Source organism: Kluyveromyces marxianus, chromosome 3 (assembly GCF_001417885.1).
Source record: "Kluyveromyces marxianus DMKU3-1042 DNA, complete genome, chromosome 3".
Classification (NCBI taxonomy): Eukaryota; Fungi; Ascomycota; class Saccharomycetes; order Saccharomycetales; family Saccharomycetaceae; genus Kluyveromyces; species Kluyveromyces marxianus.
The window spans coordinates 1,300,070-1,323,493 of record NC_036027.1 but is presented as its reverse complement, the minus strand read 5'-3'; the positions used below and the strand labels follow the sequence as shown (position 1 = coordinate 1,323,493).

The window sequence follows — 23,424 nt, the reverse complement described above, 5'->3', positions numbered from 1 at the left end:
TCTGCGGATATTCTGCCGCTGTGGACAAGAAGGAGGAACTAACTGTGGCCCTTTGAGGAGAAGTTCCCCTCCCCAAATCTATGTATCTATCCTCCTCTATCTACTGAAGGGACTAGACCAGGCTGGACTGGACTGGCTGAACGAGCTCCGTGTTCGAAAAGAAAAAACAAGAGATTAGAAGCAAAAAACAATTAAAAAAAAATCAAACAACCCAACCCAATCACAATCAAAAAGCCAAGCCTCCGAAACCAGCCATCTCCGACGCCTTCGCATTTGTCAGAAGATTTGCCAGGTGTAGCCGGCCGGCTATTATTGGTACTGCAGGGTCTCGAATTGGCAGTGTCCAGCGGCCAGGACCAAAGTTCCACTGTTTGCCGGAGCTTCGTATTTCTCCTCTTTCAAGCGGAGTTCTCGGGCCACAGCTTCTTCTGTCTGTGCGTCGGCAAAAAAGAGATAGAGAGTGAGGGCGTATCTTTTCTACTGCTCCGCTACATGCAGAAAACAAAAAGAAAACAAAAAGAAAACAAAAAAAAAAAAAGTTCTCTCACACATAACGCTGCTCTGCTCGCCTCTTCCCCAGTAAAGGCCTTGCAACCAAGGAAAAACAGTTTCTCCGGTTTCTGCGGTTAGTTCTCGAGCGACACCTGAAACAGAAAGAAAAAAAAAGCACACCACCCATGCCGTGCTCTCAGATGGGAAGGGATAAGGGCGTGTATTGCCCCACCCGTAATCAATCAATCAATCAGGTAAAGAAAAATGTGACATAGTCGAGTTCCTACCGTTAGTTATCAAATCCCAGCCTACTCCGGCAGTCTGGTTGGCCATGGCCCCATGGGGCCATGGCAAAGCGATAGGTAGCTACACTATTTGGCAATTCAATTAATTAATGGCCAAATTCACGGCGCTTGGGGGAAGGGCTATCAGGAACAACTATTTTCCATCGCCCAAGAAGGCGCCCAGCTCAGCTCTGCCCTGCCATGCTCTCTCCTCAATCAATCAATGAATGGTTCCGATTCATCTAGTAGCCAATCTAGTTGCACCTCCAGTAATCCCAGTGGTCTCCGCCTTCCCCTCCCACTGGTCCAGTCTACTCTACTTTATCTAACAAGTTTTAATTGCTCGGTCTCTGCTGGCACCTCTGTTTCTACAGGCAGCTAGCTGGGGCTTCTCTCTCTCTCTTTTTTTTTTTTTTTTTTTTTTTTTTTTTTTTTTTTTTTTGGGTACAATTTTTTTTTTTTTAATTTCCTCTTTCTTTCACTTCATTTCCTGTTCAGCACAGTGTGGTGGTGGTAGTCAAGACGTCGGTTTACTGTGTGGGTGTGTGTCTCCTCGTTAGGATACGTATTTTTGGGGAAGACCGTACGATTTTTATTGGAGTTCCGGAGATGCGATATATAAGGACGGATGTTGTGTTTCGGAGGCATTTTGATCTACCACCTGACGTTGGAGTGGCTTCTGTCGTATCGGTCGGTTTGTTGGTGCGTACGCGTATACAAAAAGCATATAGTATATATACATAGTGAAAATCTCAGCATTTTAGCGTGTGTGTGCATTGTTGTTGAAGCAGTGCCCTCTCATTCCCATATACTTGCTTTTCACACTGATATTTCATCGGACCTTCGCCTTCGGAGTTGTCAGTACCAGGTTCAACCTTCCAAGAATCTTTTTTTTTTTTTTCTGGATTTTTCAGCTCGCACGTTAAGTTAGGTCTTACTTAGCCTTGGCTCTAGTTTCAGAAAGTTACGTTTATCTAGTTGCTAGTCTCGTCAGCCTTTCTGTACAGAGAAAAAAAAGGCATCAGTCCAGAACTTGAAGAAAGACAAGACAGTGAATAAATACAGACAGACACAAACACACAGGCAGGACTTGTAATAGGATACAATAACACAATACACTGCTAGTACCTACACCGCAAATGTCCAGCATCACCATTAATAATTGCAATGGCGCTTCGCTACCGCCTTTGCTACTCCCAAGAACCGTCTACAACCATGGTAGCCAACAGTCTGCTGGCAGAGACGGGTTCTCTGGCTACAGTTATCCACCATCCGAGCACAACGCTTCGCCAACCACAGCAGCCGCCGCAACCCACGGTAAATCGTATGCCAAAATCAAAGTGGGCACAAACTACAGCTACAACTACACGACCGCCAACTCTTCGTCATCATTGGCCTCACTAGTGCGCATCCCGCAGCAGTACAACGGCATAAGCACCCCAGTGACCGCGAATTCGTCTCTGGACAATTTGGCAAATTTGGCTTCCGTAGCCGTCGAGTCGCTAGAATCACGCAACAGAAGCCTGAAAAGAAGCTACAACGAGGAGCCACTAGCGAGCCACGTCTCAGTACGGAGAGCAGATCGCAGAAACTCCAGAAAATACAGCTTCAGAATGAGCCCTCCTTCTGCGGCTGCCTCGGGACCAAATTCCGGCACAAACTCTGAAACAACTTCCGGCGCGACTTCTGGCGTATCGTCACGTGCTTCATCACGTGCGTCTTCCCGAGTCACTTCGCGCGGCACCTCTCGCTCCAGCTCCTCTTCCAGGTCAAGATCCAAATCCCCCTTGCTAAGCGGCATGTTCGTTGCAAACTCTCCTTCTACATCCGCAAATGAGGATTCCAAAGAGGACTCGTTACCCATAAACATTACAGGCGCTAAGGTCATTGCCTCTTCAAAATGCAAGAGGCAAAGAACAGGGCCCAGCTGTGATGTGTGCAGGTCGAAAAAGATAAAGTGTGACGCCATGGTCGTAGTAATATGGCAGGACGCATCGCTACTCTCAAGTTGTAATAGGGAGGACTCGTTGCATCGCCCTTTCTCCATCGAAGATTGCAGTTCTTCTTTGCTATTAAAAATGCCAACTGAAATTCGGAGTCAACTATCTGAACATAAGGACATGTCGCTGGTCAGACATGTCGATAAACTCATTTCTTTCACTTCTTGCAGCTCCTGTTCAAAGAAAAAAGATTGTGAGTGTAACTTTAGCAAAGGTTTCACAAGAAACGACATCGCCGTGTTCTCTTCCTTGAATAAAAAATTGGGTAAGAGAAATTCTTTAGGTGACTTCACTGTTCAAGACTATTTGGACGTCGGTTATTCACTGGATTGATAATCGTCACTTGTATTCATACAAATTATAGACAAAAATGAAATGAAACCAATAAAATGCAATGCAAAACATTAAAAACCACAGGAGGGAACACTTTGGATTTACCATTTTATCCAACCATCTCCGGATCTCTTTCCCACTATCCAATTTTACCAGTCTATATAGTTCTAGTTTTAATCTTTTTTCAGCGAATTTTTATATATATATATATATATAATATCTTGTTACATTTGCTTCTCTATTAGATGAGCTAGGCTTTCTTTTAAAGAATAATCACTTTAACCATTATGGTGAAAAAGACATGCAAGCCAATCATACCGTATAACAACGTCTTGCCATTTTGCAAGTCAAGCACAACGTTACTCAACTGTATATATATAATTGCTCCACTGTAAGCTCCTCCTATTAGCACCAATACCCACTCTATGACGTTTTCTAGCGACCCACCTAAGCCTGAAAGAACACTAATCAAACCGATTGGGACCCATACAACATTGCTGATACCGTAGGTATCCAGAGCGGTAATAACATCGAAGGTTTCTTTGAAGAAAAACTGGCATACAACATACGCTAGCATGGGAACACCAAGGACATAGAAGTAAAATAATAAGAAACAGTTGATCATGGCTTGGAAATCCGTAACATGCGCATAGCTATTCTTAATCAATGACTTAAAAACACTCTTACCCGAGTATGATAAAAATAATACCATAATAACAGTGGCTGTAACCCATACTGTACTGTATAAATCCAATTGAATATTAGAGTCTGATTCTTGATCGCGTAAGGTTCTTAATTCGCCCAATTTCAAGGCAGTAACGATCTTTTGTTTGAGCATAGTTTCGTCTGTTTGGAAGTAAGGGGAAAGTCTTGAGAAGACCGTAGTGGAGCCCGGTATAGGCTTATTAGAATGATCAGGCTGCAAGCCGTTGAACTCATCGTTGTGCGGGGTTTCAAGCTGCTCTGGGTCAAATGGTTTCATACCTGGTACAACCTTAGGGACAAAGGAATCATCCTCGAACGGATTAATATCGTCATCATCTTGATCTATCAGATCTTTGTTAGTGTTCATTTTTTGGATTTAAGTAACTTGAACAGCTTCAAAAGACGGCGTATTTTGAACAATCAAACCTTGCTAACCTTCCGTATAGAGTTTTCGTCTGTGCGAATAGCTATTCTTCGCTTTCATAGTCAATACATAATTATTCTCTAAAGGTAAAATGGCGATCGCTCCTACAATATAGTGTGAGATGCGGAATTCATTCGAGCGGCCGGGTAATCACAATTTTAACCTAGTAACAAGTGAGCAAGAAATGAAGCATATATATATATATATGCGACTACTAAGTTAAGCGGGGGCACGTGACTTCAACCCATACACACCAAGAGAAGCACCTGTCACTCTCCTCTCCCGTCTGATACAAGGAAAGATGAGAGAGCCATGAGCTTACAATACATATATAATCCTTAATCCACACCAGTACGTTAAAGTGGTACCTACGAACGTTTGTAAAGACATCCAGCCCTAACATCTAAAGAAATACGACGGCATCGAGCTGAAAAAAAGCAGAGCTTTTCTGCCCAGGTATAAAGCTCGAAAAATTTTCGGTATTTAAACTAGCGCCAATTTCATAATAAACGCACTTCCTGGCAAACTAAATAGAACTAGACATGTCTTTCACTTAATTTGCTTTATATGGACCCCCCAGTAAGCTATACCTCAAGCAGTATCTGTCAGTCGACAGAGTGGAAGTGATAATATGTGATAGTTTTATTTTGACGAAAGTAAAATGATGATTCAACCTTTAATGTTTTAAGTAATAGGAAGTGCCGTGTGACTCTGTCCCTTGTGGATAATGATCATAAAATAAGGTTATCTGTTTATCTGATATCAATACTATGGTTAAAAAGAGCTAAAAGTGCGTTTCGCGCACGTTTAATTATGGAACAAACCAAGTGTAATGTTCACAACCTGAACCTGTGTTTGTACATTCTCTAGCTCATTTTGTTAAAAAAAAAAAACTATCATATTATCAATTCCATCAGTAGTTTCCCTCTTTTTACGGCTTGCCATCACTTTGTGTTCGCTTACATACATGTAATTCTAGTCTAGATCGTGAAGTATAGCGTTTAACTCTTCTTTCGTGGGTCAACGCAAGCGCTTACAAATCAGTACTACTTGAAGATTCATTACGTACAAAATGAGCACAATGTTTGTTGTCGTTTCTTTTAGTTTCAACATCATTTTGCAGGTTTAACATTGAACTCATAGCTCATCGAGCTGCAGATGACACATTTGATAAAGCTAAGATACAATATTATGATTTTGTATTGACATTCTTACATACACAAGCTTTAGAAGTGGGATAAGAGGTAAATATCAAGTCTGGGATTTGTATGTTGAAGACATCCATGAAGTTTGCAACTCAAATTTTGAAGGTAGACCCTGCGGCGATTCATTTCTCGGACACTGCTCACATCGATGGGTCATTGCCAACTTTCAGCTGTCCTGAGACAGAGAAAAATTTACTCAAAGCTGCCAGTATTATACGAGACAGCTCTGAAACTGTTGCTTTTCCAACAGAAACCGTCTATGGTCTTGGTGGCTCCTCTTTAAATGATGAATCCGTTCGCAACATTTATAAAGCCAAGAACAGGCCTAGCGATAACCCTTTAATCACCCATATATCATCACTATCCCAGCTAAATCGTAAAATCTACTCTGAAAATACTGGTGACTCGAAACCGTTTACAAACATCCCTGATATATACCACCCTTTAATTGAAAAGCTATGGCCAGGACCTCTTACGATTCTATTGCCTATTCCAAAAGGGCAAAACACCTTATCAGAATTAACCACAGCCAACCAACCAACCTTTGCATGCCGTATTCCAGCCAATCCAGTCGCTAGAGCATTAATATCCTTGAGTGATACCCCAATTGCCGCACCTTCTGCAAACGCATCTACTAGACCTTCACCAACAACTGCACAACATGTATACCATGACTTGCAAGGAAGGATTCCCTTGATTTTGGATGGCGGAAAGTGCTCCGTTGGAGTGGAATCCACTGTTATAGATGGATTAGTCACACCTCCAATGCTATTAAGACCAGGTGGACTTACATATGAAGATATTCTAAGAATTGGCGGAGACTCATGGAAGGATTGTTTGGTAGAGTCAAAAATCAGTGTTAAGGACAATGAAAAAGTGAAAACTCCTGGAATGAAATACCGTCATTATTCCCCAAAGGCCAAGGTGATACTACTAGTCCCCAATGACAGCGCCAAGGAAATTTCTCAAGAGAGAATAGAAATACTAAGAAGCACTATTGCTAACGAAGTACAGAAAGAAGGCTCACACAAAGTTGCTTTCTTAAGTAGCCGATACCTCACTGGGTCTTCACTTGGCATTAATTGCATACACGAGTCGTTAGGAACCTCGGGGAAAGAAATACAAGCAAATCTTTTTGCCTTATTACGGAAAGTAGATGAGGAAGATAACGCGGATCTTATCATTGTCGAAGGGACTGAAGCTAACGACGAGGGACTAGCCATCATGAATAGACTCAGAAAAGCAGCTAGTAACAATACTATAGAGTTTTAATACATAGATAAAGATATTACTTTTTACGTTCTTCATTATATCATGTAATATTAAACTAAGAAAAACTGCTGTTGTAATTCCGTTTACATACATGTATATATATAGGAACACACGATCTAAATAAGTTTTAATCCATATTCAAATGGATGGATCAAACAATGGAATTACTATAGTCTAAATGCCTATTCTTTTTAGCGTAGTATTTCCTGACTTCATCTCCTATGAATACACTACTGCTTAAAGTTAATAGGAAGAGTAGATCTCCTAAACTTAATCTTTCTGTCTTGAATATACCTTGGAAGAAAGGCACATAAATTGCACATAGCTGACCGAGTAACGATAAACCTACAGCATAATTGAACATTTTATTTTCAAAAAACCCGATTTCAAAGATAGATTTCGTTGAATGTCTACATGCTAAGGCATTGAACATATCAAAAAACACAAAACATGTGAAAGTCATTGTGGTATCTCTGGAGGTTACTTGACCATCTTCTGCCATTTCTTTGACAAAAACGTAAATCGTACCAACTATAATGAAAGCTGCACTTATCAGAACTCTTTTCAAAACACCATTAGTCAATATTTTATCTGACCTTTTTCTTGGTGGTTTTCTCATGACTTCGTGATCTACAGGTTCAACACCCAAAGATTGTGCAGGGGGTCCATCCATTAATATATTAATCCAAAGAATTTGCATAGCATTCAATGGATTTGGTAGTTTCAAAGCCGTGGAGATTGCAACCAAAGACAAAGCGGCTACTGATGTAGAAAGTTGGAAAGTCAAAAAGTTTTGGATATTATTGAAGATACCTTTCCCTTCTTCAATCGCTGTCAATATAGTACTGAAATCATCATCAGTTAAAACCATATCAGATGCTTCCTTCGCCACGTCTGTACCCATTTTACCCATTGAGATACCGATATCAGCAAGTTTTAGAGCTGGTGCATCATTAACACCATCTCCTGTCATGGCCACAATATCACCACGCTTTTGCAAAGCGCGAACAATGTTCAACTTATGCTCTGGAGTGGCTCGTGCAAAAACATTAACATGATCAATAACACCTGCTAGCTGATCATCAGTCATTTGATCAAGCTTATCACCTGTTAACACACTGTATTCCGGATTGATTACAGGAATACCAATCTGTCTAGCAATACTAACAGCTGTGTTTTCGGCGTCACCAGTAATCATAATGACGTGTACACTACCTTGCAATAATTCTTCAATAGCATTACGAACAGTTGGTCTTGGAGGATCATTCATGGCAATCAAACCAGTAAAGGTTAAGTTTTCGATAATAGACTCGTTAAATTCTTTTGCGTTAATAGCAGCATTGACTTCTAATTGCGCAAAGGCAAGAGTACGTAGACCTTCAGAAGCTAAGGAAACAGCGGAGTCATTGATGATACTTCTTTGAGCAGCGGTTAATTTATGAATCTTCCCATCTTTGCCCATGTAAGATGAAGATTTATCCAGAATTTTTTCAAAGGCACCTTTAACATAGATGACATATTTGTCATTTGAGTCAACGGTTTTCACAGCCATAAACTTTCTTTTAGAATTGAAAGTTATTTCGTTCAGTTTATTAACAGTATTCCTACAATCTTTGAGACCAAATTGTTGTAAAGACTCTAAGATAGCAATATCTGTTGGGTTTCCAAGATATTTCACATGTTCTTGAGAGAAACTACCATTGTTACAAATGTTACCAATTTTCAATGTTGCTGCAACATCCTGATCCATCTTGATGGGTCTCTCCTTAACTTTATTTAGGGCCAAACAATTAGTCTTATTTTCCATACTGCCTAGACACCAAATCTTTGAAACAGTCATGTGGTTAGCAGTCAAAGTACCAGTCTTATCAGAGCAAATAACATTAACGGAACCTAGAGTTTCAACACTTGGAAGTCTTCTTACAATAGCTTTCCTTTTAGCCATCCTCAAAACACCTAGGGCTAGGGTAACAGTAACAATGATTGGCAAACCTTCTGGGATAGCAGCAACTGCTAATGAGACTGCAATTTGGAACATCTCCAACCAAGATCTTCCTTGTAGAATACCAATTAGACAGATTGCACCAATTAAAATGAAACTCATAAATGAAAGATCTTTACCCAATTTATCCATAGCTGATTGTAATGGGGTCTTTGGTTTATCGATGTTACTCATCATTTCGAACACAGAACCGAACACAGTATGCTTCCCTGTTGCAATTACCACACCTTTGCCATGTCCTTCTCTAACCAATGTACCCATGAAAGCAATACAATTTCTGTCTCCAACGGGTATGATTGATCCAGGAATATGGGAAAAGTTTTTTGGATCGACTGGAGCGGAACTTTTGTGGACTGGTTCATTTTCACCGGTCAAATTACTTTCGTCAATACACAAGTCTGCTGACTCAACGATTCTAACGTCAGCTGGAATTCTATCACCGACTTTGAAACTTACCAAATCACCAGGCACCAAATTAGAAGCAAGAACGTGAGACTCTTGACCTGCTCTAGTCAAGTGACATTCAGCGGGTACTAACTTGTTCAAGGCTTCTAAAGATTTTTCTGATTTGTATTCTTGAACGAACCCAACAGTAACCACGATGATGATGGCAAGCGCAATACTAACTGCATCATCGATGTTGCCCATCAAGAAAGATATGACAGCTGACCCGATTAATAATAGAATCAATGGATCTTCAATAAACGTGCCTAGAAACTTTCTCCATAGGGATTCGCCTTCATCCGCAAGCACTTCATTAGATCCCCATATAGATTTTCTGTAAGCAATTTCAGACTGATTTGACAACCCATTGTCTAAATCGGTCCCCAATTGTGCTAATGTGTCCTGAACTGAAACGGTACAATATTCCAGAGATGCATTTGGTTGTGACAAGGCGTCTAGTGAAGGATTCAATTGTTGCCCATCTCTTGATAAATAAGACTCAAAAGGATTATCACTCATGTGTAATGTGTTTGTATGTATATGCTTGTGTGTGTTTGTGTATATGTATTTGCAATTTCTGGTAGTTTTGTATTTTGAGTTTGAACCGTAACTTGTATCAGCCAAATTGAGTATTCTAAACAACTAAGGATTTCCAAAGTATCTTTGATCACGACAATTGACCAACAAATACCCAGTTGATGGCACACCTACGCTGTTCTATAATTCGTAGTCCCAGGTAGAACAAAAACAAAATGATAATACTAACACTAACAGCAGAGTAGATTTTTGCTAGAAGTAGAAAAGTAGTAAAGATTCAACTTTGCACAAGGAAGTGCTATAAAATGATTGAAAGTGCGGTTATATCTCTTCTATTTGGCTCTCTTTTTTGCCTGCAACTACCATCATACATCATGTATGAGCAAATCTCTTTTCAAAGATTATATTATTTATGCATACCTTTAAACTTGAATAAACGTAAAAACAAAAAAAGCACATAGTACTTCAAGCAGTCGAAAATTGAAGAGAAGAGATCAAAAAGAACAGAGTTAACGCGGTGTTTTCTATTACCCGGATACAAAAAGGTAAACACATGAAAAAATGGTAAGAAGAAGAGGTGGAATATAGCAAGAGCTGATGACAGTTGGCATATAATAAGGATTATGCTTGTTAAATACCTCATGATTTAAATCTTGATAGAATCTTATGAGTTTTTGTTTTACTTTTAATTTAATTTTATTTTAATTTTATTGGATTTTTGAATTTGTTCCGCTATGTAGGATGTAAGTAAGTATAATGTATTTAGATCGACTTAAACACATGATGTAATTAATAGGCTAAAACGTAAATTAAAAGGTGTAGGGGGTAGTGGTCGAAGGGTTAAAAGGATTATAAGAAATGTAAAAGTAATAAGAATTTTGTAATTCGATCTGAATGCTCAAATGCAAGGACTATGACTGGATGGAGGGGGTTGTAGTTGTAAAGTTTTATCACCTACCGAAGAAGGGAACACACAGAATGCCGATAGTATATGTTTGTACTAAGATGTAGTAGTTTTTCTTTAACTTCAAGAGAACGATTGCTTTTTTTTATTTGTTTTTATCTATCAGACACATTGTGCTTCCCAACGCGACGATCGGAGGCGGAAACTTCAAATCATAGTAAATGCTATCCATGCTTTGGCGAAATCGTGTGTTTCTTCAGATGTATAGGAGAAAACATGCAAATATTAATAGTGAGGATCACCGAGGGGGGGGGGTATTTTGTTATATTTTTCTTAAAGAGGTAAATTAGGAGCATCAGTTCAGTAGTTTCTACCGTTTAACTCGTTACCGTCATCATCGTAGTATTTTTCTTCTTCCAGCATCAACTCATTGGAGTGTGACTTTCTATGACTGTCTGTATTGTGTCTACCGACAGTGTTGTTTCTACCGAGACCCAGATCGGCAGGATCGTTGAGGCCGGGATCAGGCGATTCAGTCACATATTCATCTGTCTGTTTACCCAGGAAGCGTTTCCACCACTTAGGAACTTTCCCTGAGGTGTAGGCGGTGACCACCTTACCTTCTGAGTTCAAGAAGTTCGTTCTCTTTGGCTTGATACAGTAGATATATATCAACACGGCAATGAGGATCAAAAGTGGGACACCCACACCGACTACGACACCGATGACAACATGCTTGTTTTTCTCGCTAAGACCACTGTGATGGTTGGCCTTTGCGTCAGCCGTGGCTGTTGGTGTATAAGTCACTGTGGTGAAGCGGTCCGACAAGATGGTAACACCATTAATCACGGACGTGATGGTCACGCGGCCGTGGGAAGAGGTCGGGGTGCTTGACGAAAATGAAGTGAGTTGATCGGAGGACGAGCTGGAAGTAGAAGTCGAAGAGCTGAACTTCGTCGAAGAGGACCGTCTGGAGGAGCTCGACGTCGAACTGGTGGTGTCTTCATCTTCGGACGACGTTGAAGTGGTTGTGTCGTCCAGAGAACTTGTGCTGGAATTTCTTCCCGAAGAGGAGGAAATTGTCGACGTAGAAGAGAAACTCGACGAGGTGTTCGTGGGCAGACTGGTGCTGGACGGCGTGTTCTCATGCAGCAATGTTGAAGACAGATCTAGGGACGATGAATCCCCGGTCGAAGACAGAAACGAGCTTACGCTTGCGCTTGAACTGAAGCTGAAACTCGAGCTACTGGAGCTCAGGGAGTCCAGTGAAGTCAGGGAAGTTCGCACACTTTGCGAGCTCAACTGCGATGTAGATGGCGTCAACGTACTTCTGGTACTGTTATCTGAGCTGACACCAGCTTCTGTTTCCCCGTTTGTGGTCTGTTGTTGTCCCAGAAGTGGTTTCACCAAAAGGGCTAATAATAGCAGCTGAAACTGGGCATTGAAAATCATTGTGCTTGGGACCTTGGAGCTTAATGATTGAGAGAAAATAAGTGGTCAGTGGGTATCTATATGGTGTGGTCTTTCCAGATCTTATATTGCCTCTCTGGCGTTGAGGTTCCTGCTCACAAATAAACTGTCTCTCTCCTTTCCTGCTATTATAACAATATCTTTTATTATTGTTTATATATAATATTTTACTATAAATGTGATCTGGAAATCTTATATACTGCGAGATCATAGAAAACTTTCGCCAATCTCGCGCTTTACGTGGGAAAAATTCGAAATTTCCCAAAAGTTTCGAAATTTTCGAAGTTTTCTGACGTTTCGAAACTTTTTCTTCTTCTTCTTCTTTTTTTTTCGTAGCAGATGAGCACACAGAGCAACCAGCAGCAGGAACCGAAACAGCAGAGCCCAGCCTAGCAGCCTGTACAGATGAGTAAAACCAGTAAAATCAGTTAGACTAGTAAGTACAGCCAGTACTACAATGGGCTCTCGTTGGGTGTAGTAGGTGTGTGTGTGTGCTGGATACTAACGGTTTCGGTTTCGGTTTCATCGATTTTCCACTGGCGCTAGATTCTCCCAGAAGCGGAAGAAGTTGGCCGCGTAGTGGACTGTCTAGCCGATGTGATGTACCTGTTTACCTGTTTACCTATTTACCTAGTGAGCAGCACTCAACTCATTTTGACACACAACTTACACACACTGTTGGCCCAGAGCGGACCACAATGAATGGGGATGGGCTTGTCCGGGCATTCTTGGACGGGGGGTCAGACTTCCACTTGGGAAGGAGAGATTTGGCAGTGCCATGGTTACTTCAGCAAGCGTAGGAAGGACGGGCCATTGGGGATATCTTAGGTAATGATTACATTCAAGCTGTAGTGTGTGGTGTTTCGTTTTCCTTTTTTTGAATTTGAATCTGAATCTGAATCTCATTCCGATCTTGATTGTGTATGGATACGTGTAGCGTCGTAGTGTATTAGTGGTTATTTTTAATTTTTGGAGGTGATGTTGGAAAGAGATGTTTTGATTAGATACAATGGCAGCGGAGGGATATACTATTGGGTATTGGGTATTTTTTTTCTTATTATACATACATAATTTGCATACTGAAAGGAGTGCTGTTATTAACTAATGGTACATGTGGTTGGTTTGGAGGAGGCTGTGGCGAGGCCATGGCGAGGCCGAAATAAAACAATAGAACGATAGAACAAGAGGCACACAGCTTACTCTACTCTGGACTGTCCCCAAAGATACCCCAGTACTGTTCTACACCTTGGGAGCCCGGAGATTTCCAGTAGTCGTTGTATGTAGTGAACAGTATAGCTTGCGAGCCTAGTGTGTCAATGATGGACTGGATGCACTTGTCTTGGTTGGACTTCGATGGAACGGCGTTGATGTAGGTGGAGCCCTGTGTTGGCCAGCCTGTTTCGGTCACGACGATCTTCTTGTTGTTGTTGCAGGTGGAGGACAAATCGGATAGCTGCTGCTTGATCCATGGGCCACAGTTGGATGGGTCCACGTGACCGTCCCAGTATGGGTGACAGTTTACGGCGATGAAGTCTGAGGCACTACAGAGGCCTGTGTTGTTCTCTGTAGCAACCAAGGTGTCAACGGTGACGACGTCACCGTTGTAGCCGATGTTCTTTAGCTGGGACTTGGCGGACTGGACAGCGCTGCTGACGTCGGAGACGGACTTGGCGCCTGAGTTGACCAGTTCGTTACCAACAGAAACGGCGTACACTTTTGAGAAGTCCCCGTTAAATACAGATTTTATTATACTAACACTGGAGGCGATGTTGTCGATGTTGTAGATCCCGATGAATATCTTTTGGTTGCCCTGTAGTTCAGGAACAATGGCTTGCAAGCCGCTGCAGTCGGTATCGTACACTCTGATGACGTCGAATTCGGTCAGTTTTTGAATATCGGACTTGATCTCGTCGGACGTTTTACACGATCCGCTGTCGGTGTATGGCGAATATGTGATACCCAAAGCACCGCTGTATTGTCCAGACCCAGATCCAGACCCAGAACTGGAACTGGAGCTAGAGCTAGAGCTAGAGCTAGAGCTAGAGCTAGAGCTAGAGCTTGAACCGGAACTAGAGCTTGGGCTAGAACTTGAGCTAGGGCTTTCAACAGCACTAGTTGGTACCAATGTAGTTGTTTCTGGAGAGCTAGATGCAGCACCATACGCCGTGCTGGTCTGATCTGGGGCTGCAACCTGACCGTTGACATTCACAAAGTTCGTAACAACAACTGTCACATCTCTTTTCTCCTGCTCAGCGTGCTTGTGGACTGCAGCACCTGAGGCCACGGATGCCAAAACCAAGGCATTGGATAGTACGGAATCAAATCTCATTTTCTTGTTGCTTCTGATCTCGATTCTTATTAGCGTTTGTTGATGTATTGCTTGCTTTCTTGCTACCTCTGCCTTCTCACTGTTAGCATAACGTTCAGTACAAAGCCGGGATTCCAAATTGACACATGGTTCTTTCTTATATACCCAAACCGATCCAGATACCCTCCGGCCTGACGTCTTCGGGCTTTCCCAATACCCTACCGTTTCGCTACAACAGCCATGTCACAGATCAGTGCCTCTCTTGTTTCTTGATGAAACTGTTTCTCTCACTACTAAGAGAAGCCTGTACATGTTGCGGTTTCTGAAAAGAAACATCTTCCAGTTCCTCTTGTTTCACCATAGCTACACTAGTTCCTGGAGGGGGAGCGTGAAGCACCGTTCTTTTTTTCGTGAAGCATACATACTCCATAGTCTTCCTTCCTGCATTGAAATAGCAGAATGTCGCGATGTATCTAATCTGTATCACATTGTTACAGACGATCCTGATACCCGATCGGGAATAATTAGTACCAGAAGTAGTATTTGCTCGTAGATTGCGAAAAACAAAAGAAAATGCAAAAAAAAACCTAAAAAAAGTAAGCTACAGACAATGAGAAACGAAAAAAATGCCAAGAAATTTTTATTTGAGATCAGGATATCTACGGAAAAGTCTAGGTAAAGTGTCCACGTTGGTCCAAAAAATAGACTATGACCGGCCCAAATAAGAAAAGATCCACTATATACCTGTAGTGGTAGCAGCCATACTTGTTCTGGAATTTAGAGAACATCAACCCAACCCAACTACCGTTTCTTATTCGAGATCACTCCCTTTGTCTTTTTACTCTTTACTCATTATTATTCCCTTTCACTTCACTCTCCAGGGGGGAGTGATTCGAGGGTGTGGGAATCATTTTAGCGGTGGAAGAAGAAACGAGACGAAACGAAAAAGTGATAATGGAATGGGCAAATCTTGTCAGCGTCTCCTTTCTCCAAAGGTTTCTACGGCGATCGAGATAGTCTCTGCGCGAAAAAAAATCAAATCAAATCAATAGAACAAAACTGGAAGAGAATAAGAAACGAAAACCAAAAAAAAATAAAATAAAAAATCAGAGTAGTATGAAATATTGTGCGCTTCTTGTGCCTATCCATCCATCCATCCATCCATCCATCCCGTTTCCTGATTCGATACAAAATGGGGAAGACATTTCTTATCACGTGATAACATTAGTCTCATTACCCGGACACACAAACACGGCGAGACGTGTCTCGACTTCTAGACAACGTCGAAAGTCTATTGTCTACCTAAGTTCTATTTTCGTAGTGCTCAAGGACGAGGAGAAAAAAGTGGGAAGTGGAGAACAGCAATGACTGGGCGAGCTTCAATCATGGTCATGTGCCGATGACGTTTTTTTATTGTATTTTTTTTTTTTTTTTTGTTTTTCTCTCCTTTTCGGTTTCGCAATTTTTTTTTCTACTCTCCCCCCACGAAACGGGTTTCCGGGTTCCATGGCAATTTGGAACCGAGAAATCCAGGCCCTGCTGCCTTTTCAGGGAGGATACACAGAGAATGGTATGGTAGAAGTTTATTTACGTATTCTACCGAAACCTTCCACTTTAATACATTAAATTTCCTTTATCATTATACATTTCACAACACATCACATCACGTCTTGCCAGCCTTACACTTATTTACTTTATCTTCTCACTTACTAATGCACTTGTTTTGTTCACATCCCAGTCAAGAGGTAAGATCAAAGTAATCAAACAGTGTGATTAGCCAAACTGACACAATTTCACAGCATTCATTCCTTAGGTCAAGTAGCCTAGAGCACAGTTTCTCATTTTATATGCTATTAATCTGGGGTTGAAAGAAATAAAATTTGCTAGTTATAAGAGAGTCATTGAGTTAGTTAGTCACTTTGTGAGTATATACCAAACCATAGGGAACTTCACACTGTGTTTGCCATGTCAGATTCTAAGAAAAGCGAAGTCCAACGCGATAGCCTTTCTCCTTTAGAACGTATTGGAACCAATGCTCCAGATGACAGGATAAAGTCCTCTGATTTGACGAAGCATGGTCATCCCTCATTATTTCAGGATGACGTGCCCAAAAACAATGGAAACGAGTTCTTGCAGTTTAGAAGCAGCTTCAATACGTCAAATACGACGGGTGCCAATGGGGGGTCTAATGGTCCCAACAATGCTCCTTTTGACCAACAAAGAATCCCGCCAAATTACACAGACCACCTTCAGGTCAAGGACAGTTATTTGACCGGGAGAAGTCTTTTGTATTTCACCTCCATTTTCGTGTCCCTTGGTGTGTTCTTGTTTGGATATGACCAAGGTGTCATGTCTGGTATTATTACCGGCCCTTATTTTAAGCTGTACTTCAACAATCCTTCCGCTGCCACAATCGGTACAATGGTTTCCATCCTTGAAATCGGTGCCTTGGTGTCGTCCTTGATGGTGTCCAGCATTGGTGAAAAATTTGGACGTCGTTTCACCATCAAATACGGATCCCTTATTTTCATCATTGGTGGTTTAATTCAAACTGTCTCGTGGAGAATGGGGTGCTTGGTCTTTGGCAGAATCATCAGTGGTGTGGGCGTAGGCTTGTTGAGTACTATCGTCCCAATCTACCAATCGGAAATTAGCCCCCCTCACAATAGAGGGAAATTAGCTTGTATTGAATTCACTGGTAACATTATCGGCTACGCGTCAAGTGTCTGGGTTGATTATGCTTGCTCATACATCAAATCAAACACCTCCTGGAGATTGCCATTGTTTATTCAATGTGTTATGGGGCTGTTGTTGTTTTTGGGATCATTCGTCATCGTCGAAACTCCTCGTTGGCTATTAAACCATGACCACGACATCGAGGGCCTTGTTGTCATTGCTGATCTACATAGCGATGGTGACGTTTTAGATTCAAAGTCCCATGAGGAATATAGACTGATTAAAGAAGCAGTTCTAATATCTCGACTGGAAGGTGAAAAGAAATCTCTACGTTTCGCTTTCAAACGTTATAGAACAAGAATGTTAATAGCCATGAGCTCACAGATGTTTGCCCAATTGAATGGTATCAATGTTATCTCTTACTATGCCCCTCTTGTGTTTGAACAAGCTGGATGGGTCGGTAGAGAAGCACTATTAATGACGGGTATCAATGCCATCATCTACACGCTGTCAACAGTTTTGCCCTGGAAGTTAGTCGATAAGTGGGGTAGAAAACCTATTCTATTATCAGGCGCTTTAGTTATGGGTACCGCTTTACTATCAATATCCATCTCCTTATGGGCGAACATTTCTGCTACTCCAAGATTAGTGGTGATATTTGTGATTATTTTCAATGCCTTCTTTGGTTACAGCTGGGGTCCCATTCCTTGGTTATACCCTGTAGAAATTGCTCCTTCAACAGTTCGGTCGGCAATGGCTTCTGCGTCAACAGCTACTAATTGGTTATTTAACTGGTTAGTAGGTATAATGACTCCAATTTTGCAGGAAAAGATTCATTGGAGGATGTACTTGATCCACACACTGTCTTGTTATTTGTCCGCATGGGTTGTTCTCAAGGTATATCCCGAAACAGCAGGTTTGCGGTTAGAAGACATGGATTCGGTATTTGATGACAGGTCATCAACTTTCAGTTTCCATTCTGGCGCTTCTGTAGACATGGAGCAGCAATCTCATCATGTTAATCAAGGAAATGATATTGCTCCATCTACCAGATCTCGCAAAAGTATGCAATCTTTGTCTCAATCAGTGTTTGGTAAGGACGAGATCACACCTCCAACTCTTGCTCAGGTTTTGAAGTGGAAGGATGAAAAAATTGACAAGAAACCGTTGAAGAAAATCATGAGAAGAGGGTCCGAAACAGTGTCACTCATCTATAATAAAGTACGGAATTTGGCTGGAACTAATCCATCAGATCAAATTGAGTATGGAGCAGTTTCTAATAGTCAACCGGTTGATGATGAAACACCTTCCTCCTAAAGTAGGACAGAGTGTAAGAAAAGAATAGGTAAAAAATAACGATTAAGAATTTTCCATCCTAAAGTTTCAAATTCAAATATACCATCAATACCTGTATTCATATCTCCTCCTTTTTTATATTTCTGTATTACTTTTAACTATTTTACGTCTGTAATGCACACAATTGTTATTTTATTAATTGCCACAGATAGTGCTATATATATAAGTTTATTGAATAAAGTGTTATTAGAGCTTTATATTATTACACTATTTCCGGGGTTGGTAATCTCACGAAACATGCTATGTATTTGTCACCTTTATTTCTTTCAACCTTCTTACCTTCTTCCGTTGCGTTTCTCATTATGCTTACACATTTATCTTCACCTTCCCATTCCTTCGAAAGCCTTTCGAATAGTGGATGTTCGGTAAGGTGTCTTACCATCCACTCGTGTAGATCTAAAACATCGGTGATTGTATATATGATACCACCTTCTCTTAAAACGTAGGCGTATTCACTTAAAAGGGTATTTGTGATGATTCTTGCCTTGTGTTTTCTTTGTTTGAAGTGAGGATCAGGGAAACAGAAAAACATCTTTTCTAATTGACCCTTGTGGAAAAAGTTTGGCAAGAACTTCATAGCGTTTCCTCTCAATACATTAATATTTTGATACGCTTCTTTATTCTCTTTTGCATGGTTGGTTCTCAATGCGATAATTCTATCTTCAACGTAGTTTGTAACTTGTACACGGATTTCCATACCCAAGATAAGCTTATCCGGGAAGGCAGGAGACAAATCAATCATAAGACCACCATAACCGCAGCCGATATCAGCAACAGTAACTTCCTTTGTCATTTGTTTTTTATCCTCATCATAATAATATGGATACAACTTGGACCAGTCCATAGCATCTGGACTTAATGGGTATTCCAACTGATGGTCACTGAAAGGATTCGAGTGTGCTCTCTGTCTATAGAACTTCTTCTTGGGTAGAGAAAGTTTGTCAACCTTCTCGACAACCGATTCATCGATTTTGACGTGCTTCAATTCATTACGGTGATCTTGTTTCTCAGCACGATATGCTTGACGTCTGGAGTTAGAACTCATGATAAAGCGAACAAATATCTGTGAATTCTCAGATTATCTAGACACAATAGAACTGAGTAAAGAGCTTTCACTTTTAAAATGCAATAATGAAGTTACAGGCATCTATCAAATATTCATCTCATCGCATAGCTTTGACGTTTTTCTGATGGTCAAAAACTTTTTCAATGAGAATAGATACAGAAGAGATGAACTTTCTTTTCAGAGTCACATGACTTCAACAACAAACACTATTGCAATTTGAATATGTACAAGGATATAATGTAATACGTATGAATGATGAGCTATATCTTAATTTCCCTCATCATCCTTCTTCTTGTTCTCAGGGTTAATGTTGTCTTCGTGAGATTTCAAAGTCAAGTACAACATGTTTGAGCCAGCTTCCAAAGTTTGCACCAAACCAGCACCACTTAATATATGTAAGAGTCCAAGAAGTTCTGATTGAAGTTGGGTCTTTGTTGGCAAATCTTTGAAGGATTGTAACTTTTTCAAGTCATATGCATCGTTTTCAACTTTGGCACCAATAATGAAGAGTTTGTCTTGGGATTTCTCAAGTAGCTTCATCACTTTTTTTACCTTTGCAGGGTCTGTTTCTTTGAAAGAAATAGCTGCTGTAGGACCTTTAAACAAAGGTAGTAACGGGTGGTTCCAATCTTGCTCTGAACGTTTCACTGGAGCAGCAGGATCCGGGTTCCTAGATGTCCTCAAGTAAACTTGGAATAAGTTGTTTCTCAATATTGTCAACTTGGCTCCAATCTTATTTAACTCTGATCTGAAGTGGGCATTTTCTCCCTTCATCAAGTTATTGTGATGACAAAATAGAAGAACAGGGCTGGTGTCCATCATGTGCTTGTATGAATCGATTAGGAACGTCTTACGGGAGTTCAAGGGCTTGACTGTTGTTCTGATGCTTTCCGATGCAGCAGCAGCATTTGTGGAAGCAAATCTCTTCACAAACGATGGCCCCGCATAGGATGCACGGACTGCTGTTATCGAGTTCTTTAGAATAGTCGAAAGCATTGGTGTTGAATATCCCTTTTGGCCTCTTCTGTTCGTCTCAAATCTTGTATTTTGTCGAAACTTCTCTGTTTGTATGTATGCTTTCCACAATTTTTCACTTTTTTTCACTTTCTTGTTATTCGTTACAGTGAAAATCTATAGAGCTGAAAAAAAAAAAGTAGTCTTTACTAGGTCAATAACGTTAGATTGCATGAGGTTTAATGATATAGAAGACAAAACCCTAACAAAAGAGGTGATTCTTCATCAATAACTACTTTTCTATAAATCTAGAATTGACAAAAAAGAATATGACAAAAAGGATTATGTATTTGATTGATATGTATTTTATAGTTGGGAATTAAGATAATGGTGCGGACTTTTATAGTTTTAATCATTTGTTAAATCACGTGACTTATTCGTCAATCTCTTGGACGAGCGTTTGGAAGAGTTTTGATGCATCTAGTCTTCTACTCTTGATAACATTTGAGCCAGCCCAGTGTATACCAAAAGAAGACGGATTGTTGGTGTTGGAATTTTCTACTGAGCTTGAGACCGAATGAAGCTGCTTCCCCAAATCATAGGCGTTCGGATAACAAGGTCTTTGCGGTCTGCTCGGTATGTCAACCTCGGAATGCCAGCTATTGAAAATTGCTCTGGCAGGACGTCCAGAAATACTGTCAGTAATCTGGGTAATAATTTTTGGTTTGAATAGTGCTTCTCTATAGGCTTCACTTGCCCCAGATTCCTTACATTGAATGAAAGCTGTCCCTAATTGACATCCATCAGCACCAAGTCTGTACATCTCTTTGATATCCCTACCTCTCATAATCCCACCTGCAGCTACAATTGGTATTCCATAAGGATCACCAATCTTGCTAACAAGCAACATTACCAGATCTTTTGTCAAAATGCCTGGATCAACGGAAGGGTTGAACATCCCTCGATGACCCCCCGCTTCCACACCTTGGGCAACTAATATATCAATTCCTGCTTGGCGAGCAACATTAGCTTCACTTATCTGTGTTACAGTAGCCATAGTGACAATGTTGGCCCTTTTAAGTTCTTGAATTATTTCCTTCGATGGAACACCAAAGTGGAAACTAACGGCTTTTGGTTTCGTATCTAGCACCAATTCTAGCATCTTCGGCTCTTCCAAAAAACTCTTATAAATCTTTTTTAGTTCCTTCTTTGGAGTAGCTCCGAACTTACCAAAGATTGGTTCCATGAAGGAAGTCCATCCGTTTGCTGCCGTTTTATTCAACGGTTCCTGTTCATGACAGAAAAAATTGACCTGAAAGGGTTTGTCTGTCAACAACTGCGTCTTGAATATTGCCTCCCTAGACTTTTCCACTGGGCTAGCACCTAAACCTAGAGAACCCAAACCTCCTTCATTAGATACAATTGCGGCCAGTTCCGGCGTAGACACTCCCGCCATTGGGGATAGTAAAATAGGGTATTTTATTCCTAAAAGTTCCGTTAACACCTTTCTATTAGCCATCTTTTAAAACCCAAAACGATCTATAGTCGGAAAAACTTCTTATATGCCCGAAGCCATCGATACTTTCTCCAAAGTACTACCCGCAATATTCTGTTTTTTCCATATCGATCTTTTATTGTAGTATTATGACTTCTTTATAATTATCGAGGTCCCCGGTATTTTTTTTAAGGCTTTATTTCTAAATAACACTGGAATCTTCAATTAAACAGAATGATGATAACAAAGAAATAATGATTATTATTCCACAAAGGTAGTGTAAACTGTGGGAAGGTTGGCACGACTACAGCTAAACTAATTCTAAGACCATTATATTGTGTTAGCGCATGCTAGTGAACCTTGTTTCTGCTTTCTTTTCTAGCAATGATACCGAAATTTCCGAATCTGCGAGACCCCAGTTCTGCCATGGGGTTCAAGAAGATGACATAGATCTTCAGCTTCGCTCCCTATTGTACTGCTATACAAGACTGAATATTGAAAAATTAAGTCCATTCTATCCAGTGGACAGTAACCCACAAACTGGTGAACAATTAGGCGATGGAAGTGTGGTGCTTGACGAGGTTTATAACCTGGAAAGATTCAAATCAATGCTAAGAGAAGATCCGCACAGAATTCTTGTTGATTGGTGTAAGAATAAGGCAAGACTAATGTGCATTCTTTCTGGCAACCCTATCAGAAGCCACACCCCATTACCTAAAGATTTTCCATTCCTGGTCTTGAAGCCAGATAGTTCTGAAGACGTTTATGTCAAAAAGTTAGTGCTAGAAAGTAGGCTGTACCAAGAACATGATATTCCACTTACATGGAAAATCCAATGCCTCCAAGATATAATAAAAAAACAGTATAGTGTTCTCCCGACAAAAAGACAGGTTTTTAATAAACAAGATCGCTGGCAAATCATGATCAAGTATTTATCGAAATTAGCAGAACGAGTGCAGATCGAGAGAGTATACAAGGCATACAGTACTCAAAACCTATCATCAAGAAGACTTTCTAATACTAGCGACCCAGGTAATGACACTTTACGCGTCTCCGAAAAACCACTGAGTACGCCTTCCACTCCGAACAGAGGATTGCGAAGTAAACCATCAATGACTATTTTAAGACTTGATAATAGTGTGAGATCAAGAATGTCGCCGTCGTTAACGGGATCTCCCACTAGAAATGCTCCAAACTCCCCTGCGCTTCAGTCAAGAAGCCCCTCACCGAAGAAACAGTCCAATAGAAGCACAAATGCAAATCTGTTCTCAATCACTCCTGATCATTCTGCAAATAATAGCCCATTATATCAACAGTCTAGATCATGTGTTGTCAAAAGGTTGCAAAGAGAGAAACGTGCTATTTTGGCTGAGACGGGAAAGACATTTATTGCATTATAACTCTGCTTCATCAGTTCTACCTAGCGAAGTGAAGAAAGGTAAGGTTATACTCTAATACAGCATGCCGCATTATTTCTTACAATTCATAAATATATAA

The 23,424-nt window shown here is 40.7% G+C and overlaps 11 protein-coding genes across 11 annotated transcripts; 4 read left to right on the top strand and 7 right to left on the bottom strand.

The window, feature by feature from the left end:
* Positions 1–1,915: 1,915 nt before the first annotated feature.
* Positions 1,916–3,109, top strand: SUT1 (Sut1p; the record flags this gene model as incomplete). The annotated part of the gene is made up of 1 exon (XM_022819145.1): positions 1,916–3,109. The coding sequence occupies one exon, from the start codon at positions 1,916–1,918 to the stop codon at positions 3,107–3,109; it is 1,194 nt and encodes a 397-aa protein (XP_022675740.1).
* A 262-nt stretch (positions 3,110–3,371) lies between these two features.
* Positions 3,372–4,181, bottom strand: YIP5 (Yip5p; the record flags this gene model as incomplete). Its single annotated transcript, XM_022819144.1, has 1 exon — positions 3,372–4,181. One exon carries the CDS (start codon positions 4,179–4,181, stop codon positions 3,372–3,374), a length of 810 nt encoding a protein of 269 aa, XP_022675739.1.
* Positions 4,182–5,506: 1,325 nt separating this feature from the next.
* Positions 5,507–6,715, top strand: SUA5 (threonylcarbamoyladenylate synthase; the record flags this gene model as incomplete). Its single annotated transcript, XM_022819143.1, has 1 exon — positions 5,507–6,715. The coding sequence occupies one exon, from the start codon at positions 5,507–5,509 to the stop codon at positions 6,713–6,715; it is 1,209 nt and encodes a 402-aa protein (XP_022675738.1).
* A 151-nt stretch (positions 6,716–6,866) lies between these two features.
* On the bottom strand, positions 6,867–9,680 carry PMR1 (Ca(2+)/Mn(2+)-transporting P-type ATPase PMR1; the record flags this gene model as incomplete). The annotated part of the gene is made up of 1 exon (XM_022819142.1): positions 6,867–9,680. One exon carries the CDS (start codon positions 9,678–9,680, stop codon positions 6,867–6,869), a length of 2,814 nt encoding a protein of 937 aa, XP_022675737.1.
* A 1,282-nt stretch (positions 9,681–10,962) lies between these two features.
* On the bottom strand, positions 10,963–12,054 carry KLMA_30609 (cell wall integrity sensor MID2; the record flags this gene model as incomplete). The annotated part of the gene is made up of 1 exon (XM_022819139.1): positions 10,963–12,054. The coding sequence occupies one exon, from the start codon at positions 12,052–12,054 to the stop codon at positions 10,963–10,965; it is 1,092 nt and encodes a 363-aa protein (XP_022675736.1).
* Positions 12,055–13,273: 1,219 nt separating this feature from the next.
* Positions 13,274–14,827, bottom strand: SCW4 (putative family 17 glucosidase SCW10; the record flags this gene model as incomplete). Its single annotated transcript, XM_022819138.1, has 2 exons — positions 13,274–14,469; positions 14,806–14,827. 2 exons carry the CDS (start codon positions 14,825–14,827, stop codon positions 13,274–13,276), a joined length of 1,218 nt encoding a protein of 405 aa, XP_022675735.1.
* A 1,518-nt stretch (positions 14,828–16,345) lies between these two features.
* STL1 (uncharacterized protein) lies at positions 16,346–18,373 on the top strand (the record flags this gene model as incomplete). The annotated part of the gene is made up of 1 exon (XM_022819137.1): positions 16,346–18,373. One exon carries the CDS (start codon positions 16,346–16,348, stop codon positions 18,371–18,373), a length of 2,028 nt encoding a protein of 675 aa, XP_022675734.1.
* Positions 18,374–18,614: 241 nt separating this feature from the next.
* TRM8 (tRNA (guanine46-N7)-methyltransferase) lies at positions 18,615–19,457 on the bottom strand (the record flags this gene model as incomplete). The annotated part of the gene is made up of 1 exon (XM_022819136.1): positions 18,615–19,457. One exon carries the CDS (start codon positions 19,455–19,457, stop codon positions 18,615–18,617), a length of 843 nt encoding a protein of 280 aa, XP_022675733.1.
* A 288-nt stretch (positions 19,458–19,745) lies between these two features.
* On the bottom strand, positions 19,746–20,474 carry MRPL11 (mitochondrial 54S ribosomal protein uL10m; the record flags this gene model as incomplete). Its single annotated transcript, XM_022819135.1, has 1 exon — positions 19,746–20,474. The coding sequence occupies one exon, from the start codon at positions 20,472–20,474 to the stop codon at positions 19,746–19,748; it is 729 nt and encodes a 242-aa protein (XP_022675732.1).
* A 391-nt stretch (positions 20,475–20,865) lies between these two features.
* On the bottom strand, positions 20,866–21,951 carry KLMA_30604 (putative nitronate monooxygenase; the record flags this gene model as incomplete). Its single annotated transcript, XM_022819134.1, has 1 exon — positions 20,866–21,951. The coding sequence occupies one exon, from the start codon at positions 21,949–21,951 to the stop codon at positions 20,866–20,868; it is 1,086 nt and encodes a 361-aa protein (XP_022675731.1).
* A 323-nt stretch (positions 21,952–22,274) lies between these two features.
* Positions 22,275–23,327, top strand: KLMA_30603 (DNA polymerase alpha subunit B domain containing protein; the record flags this gene model as incomplete). The annotated part of the gene is made up of 1 exon (XM_022819133.1): positions 22,275–23,327. One exon carries the CDS (start codon positions 22,275–22,277, stop codon positions 23,325–23,327), a length of 1,053 nt encoding a protein of 350 aa, XP_022675730.1.
* Between the last annotated feature and the right edge of the window lie 97 nt (positions 23,328–23,424).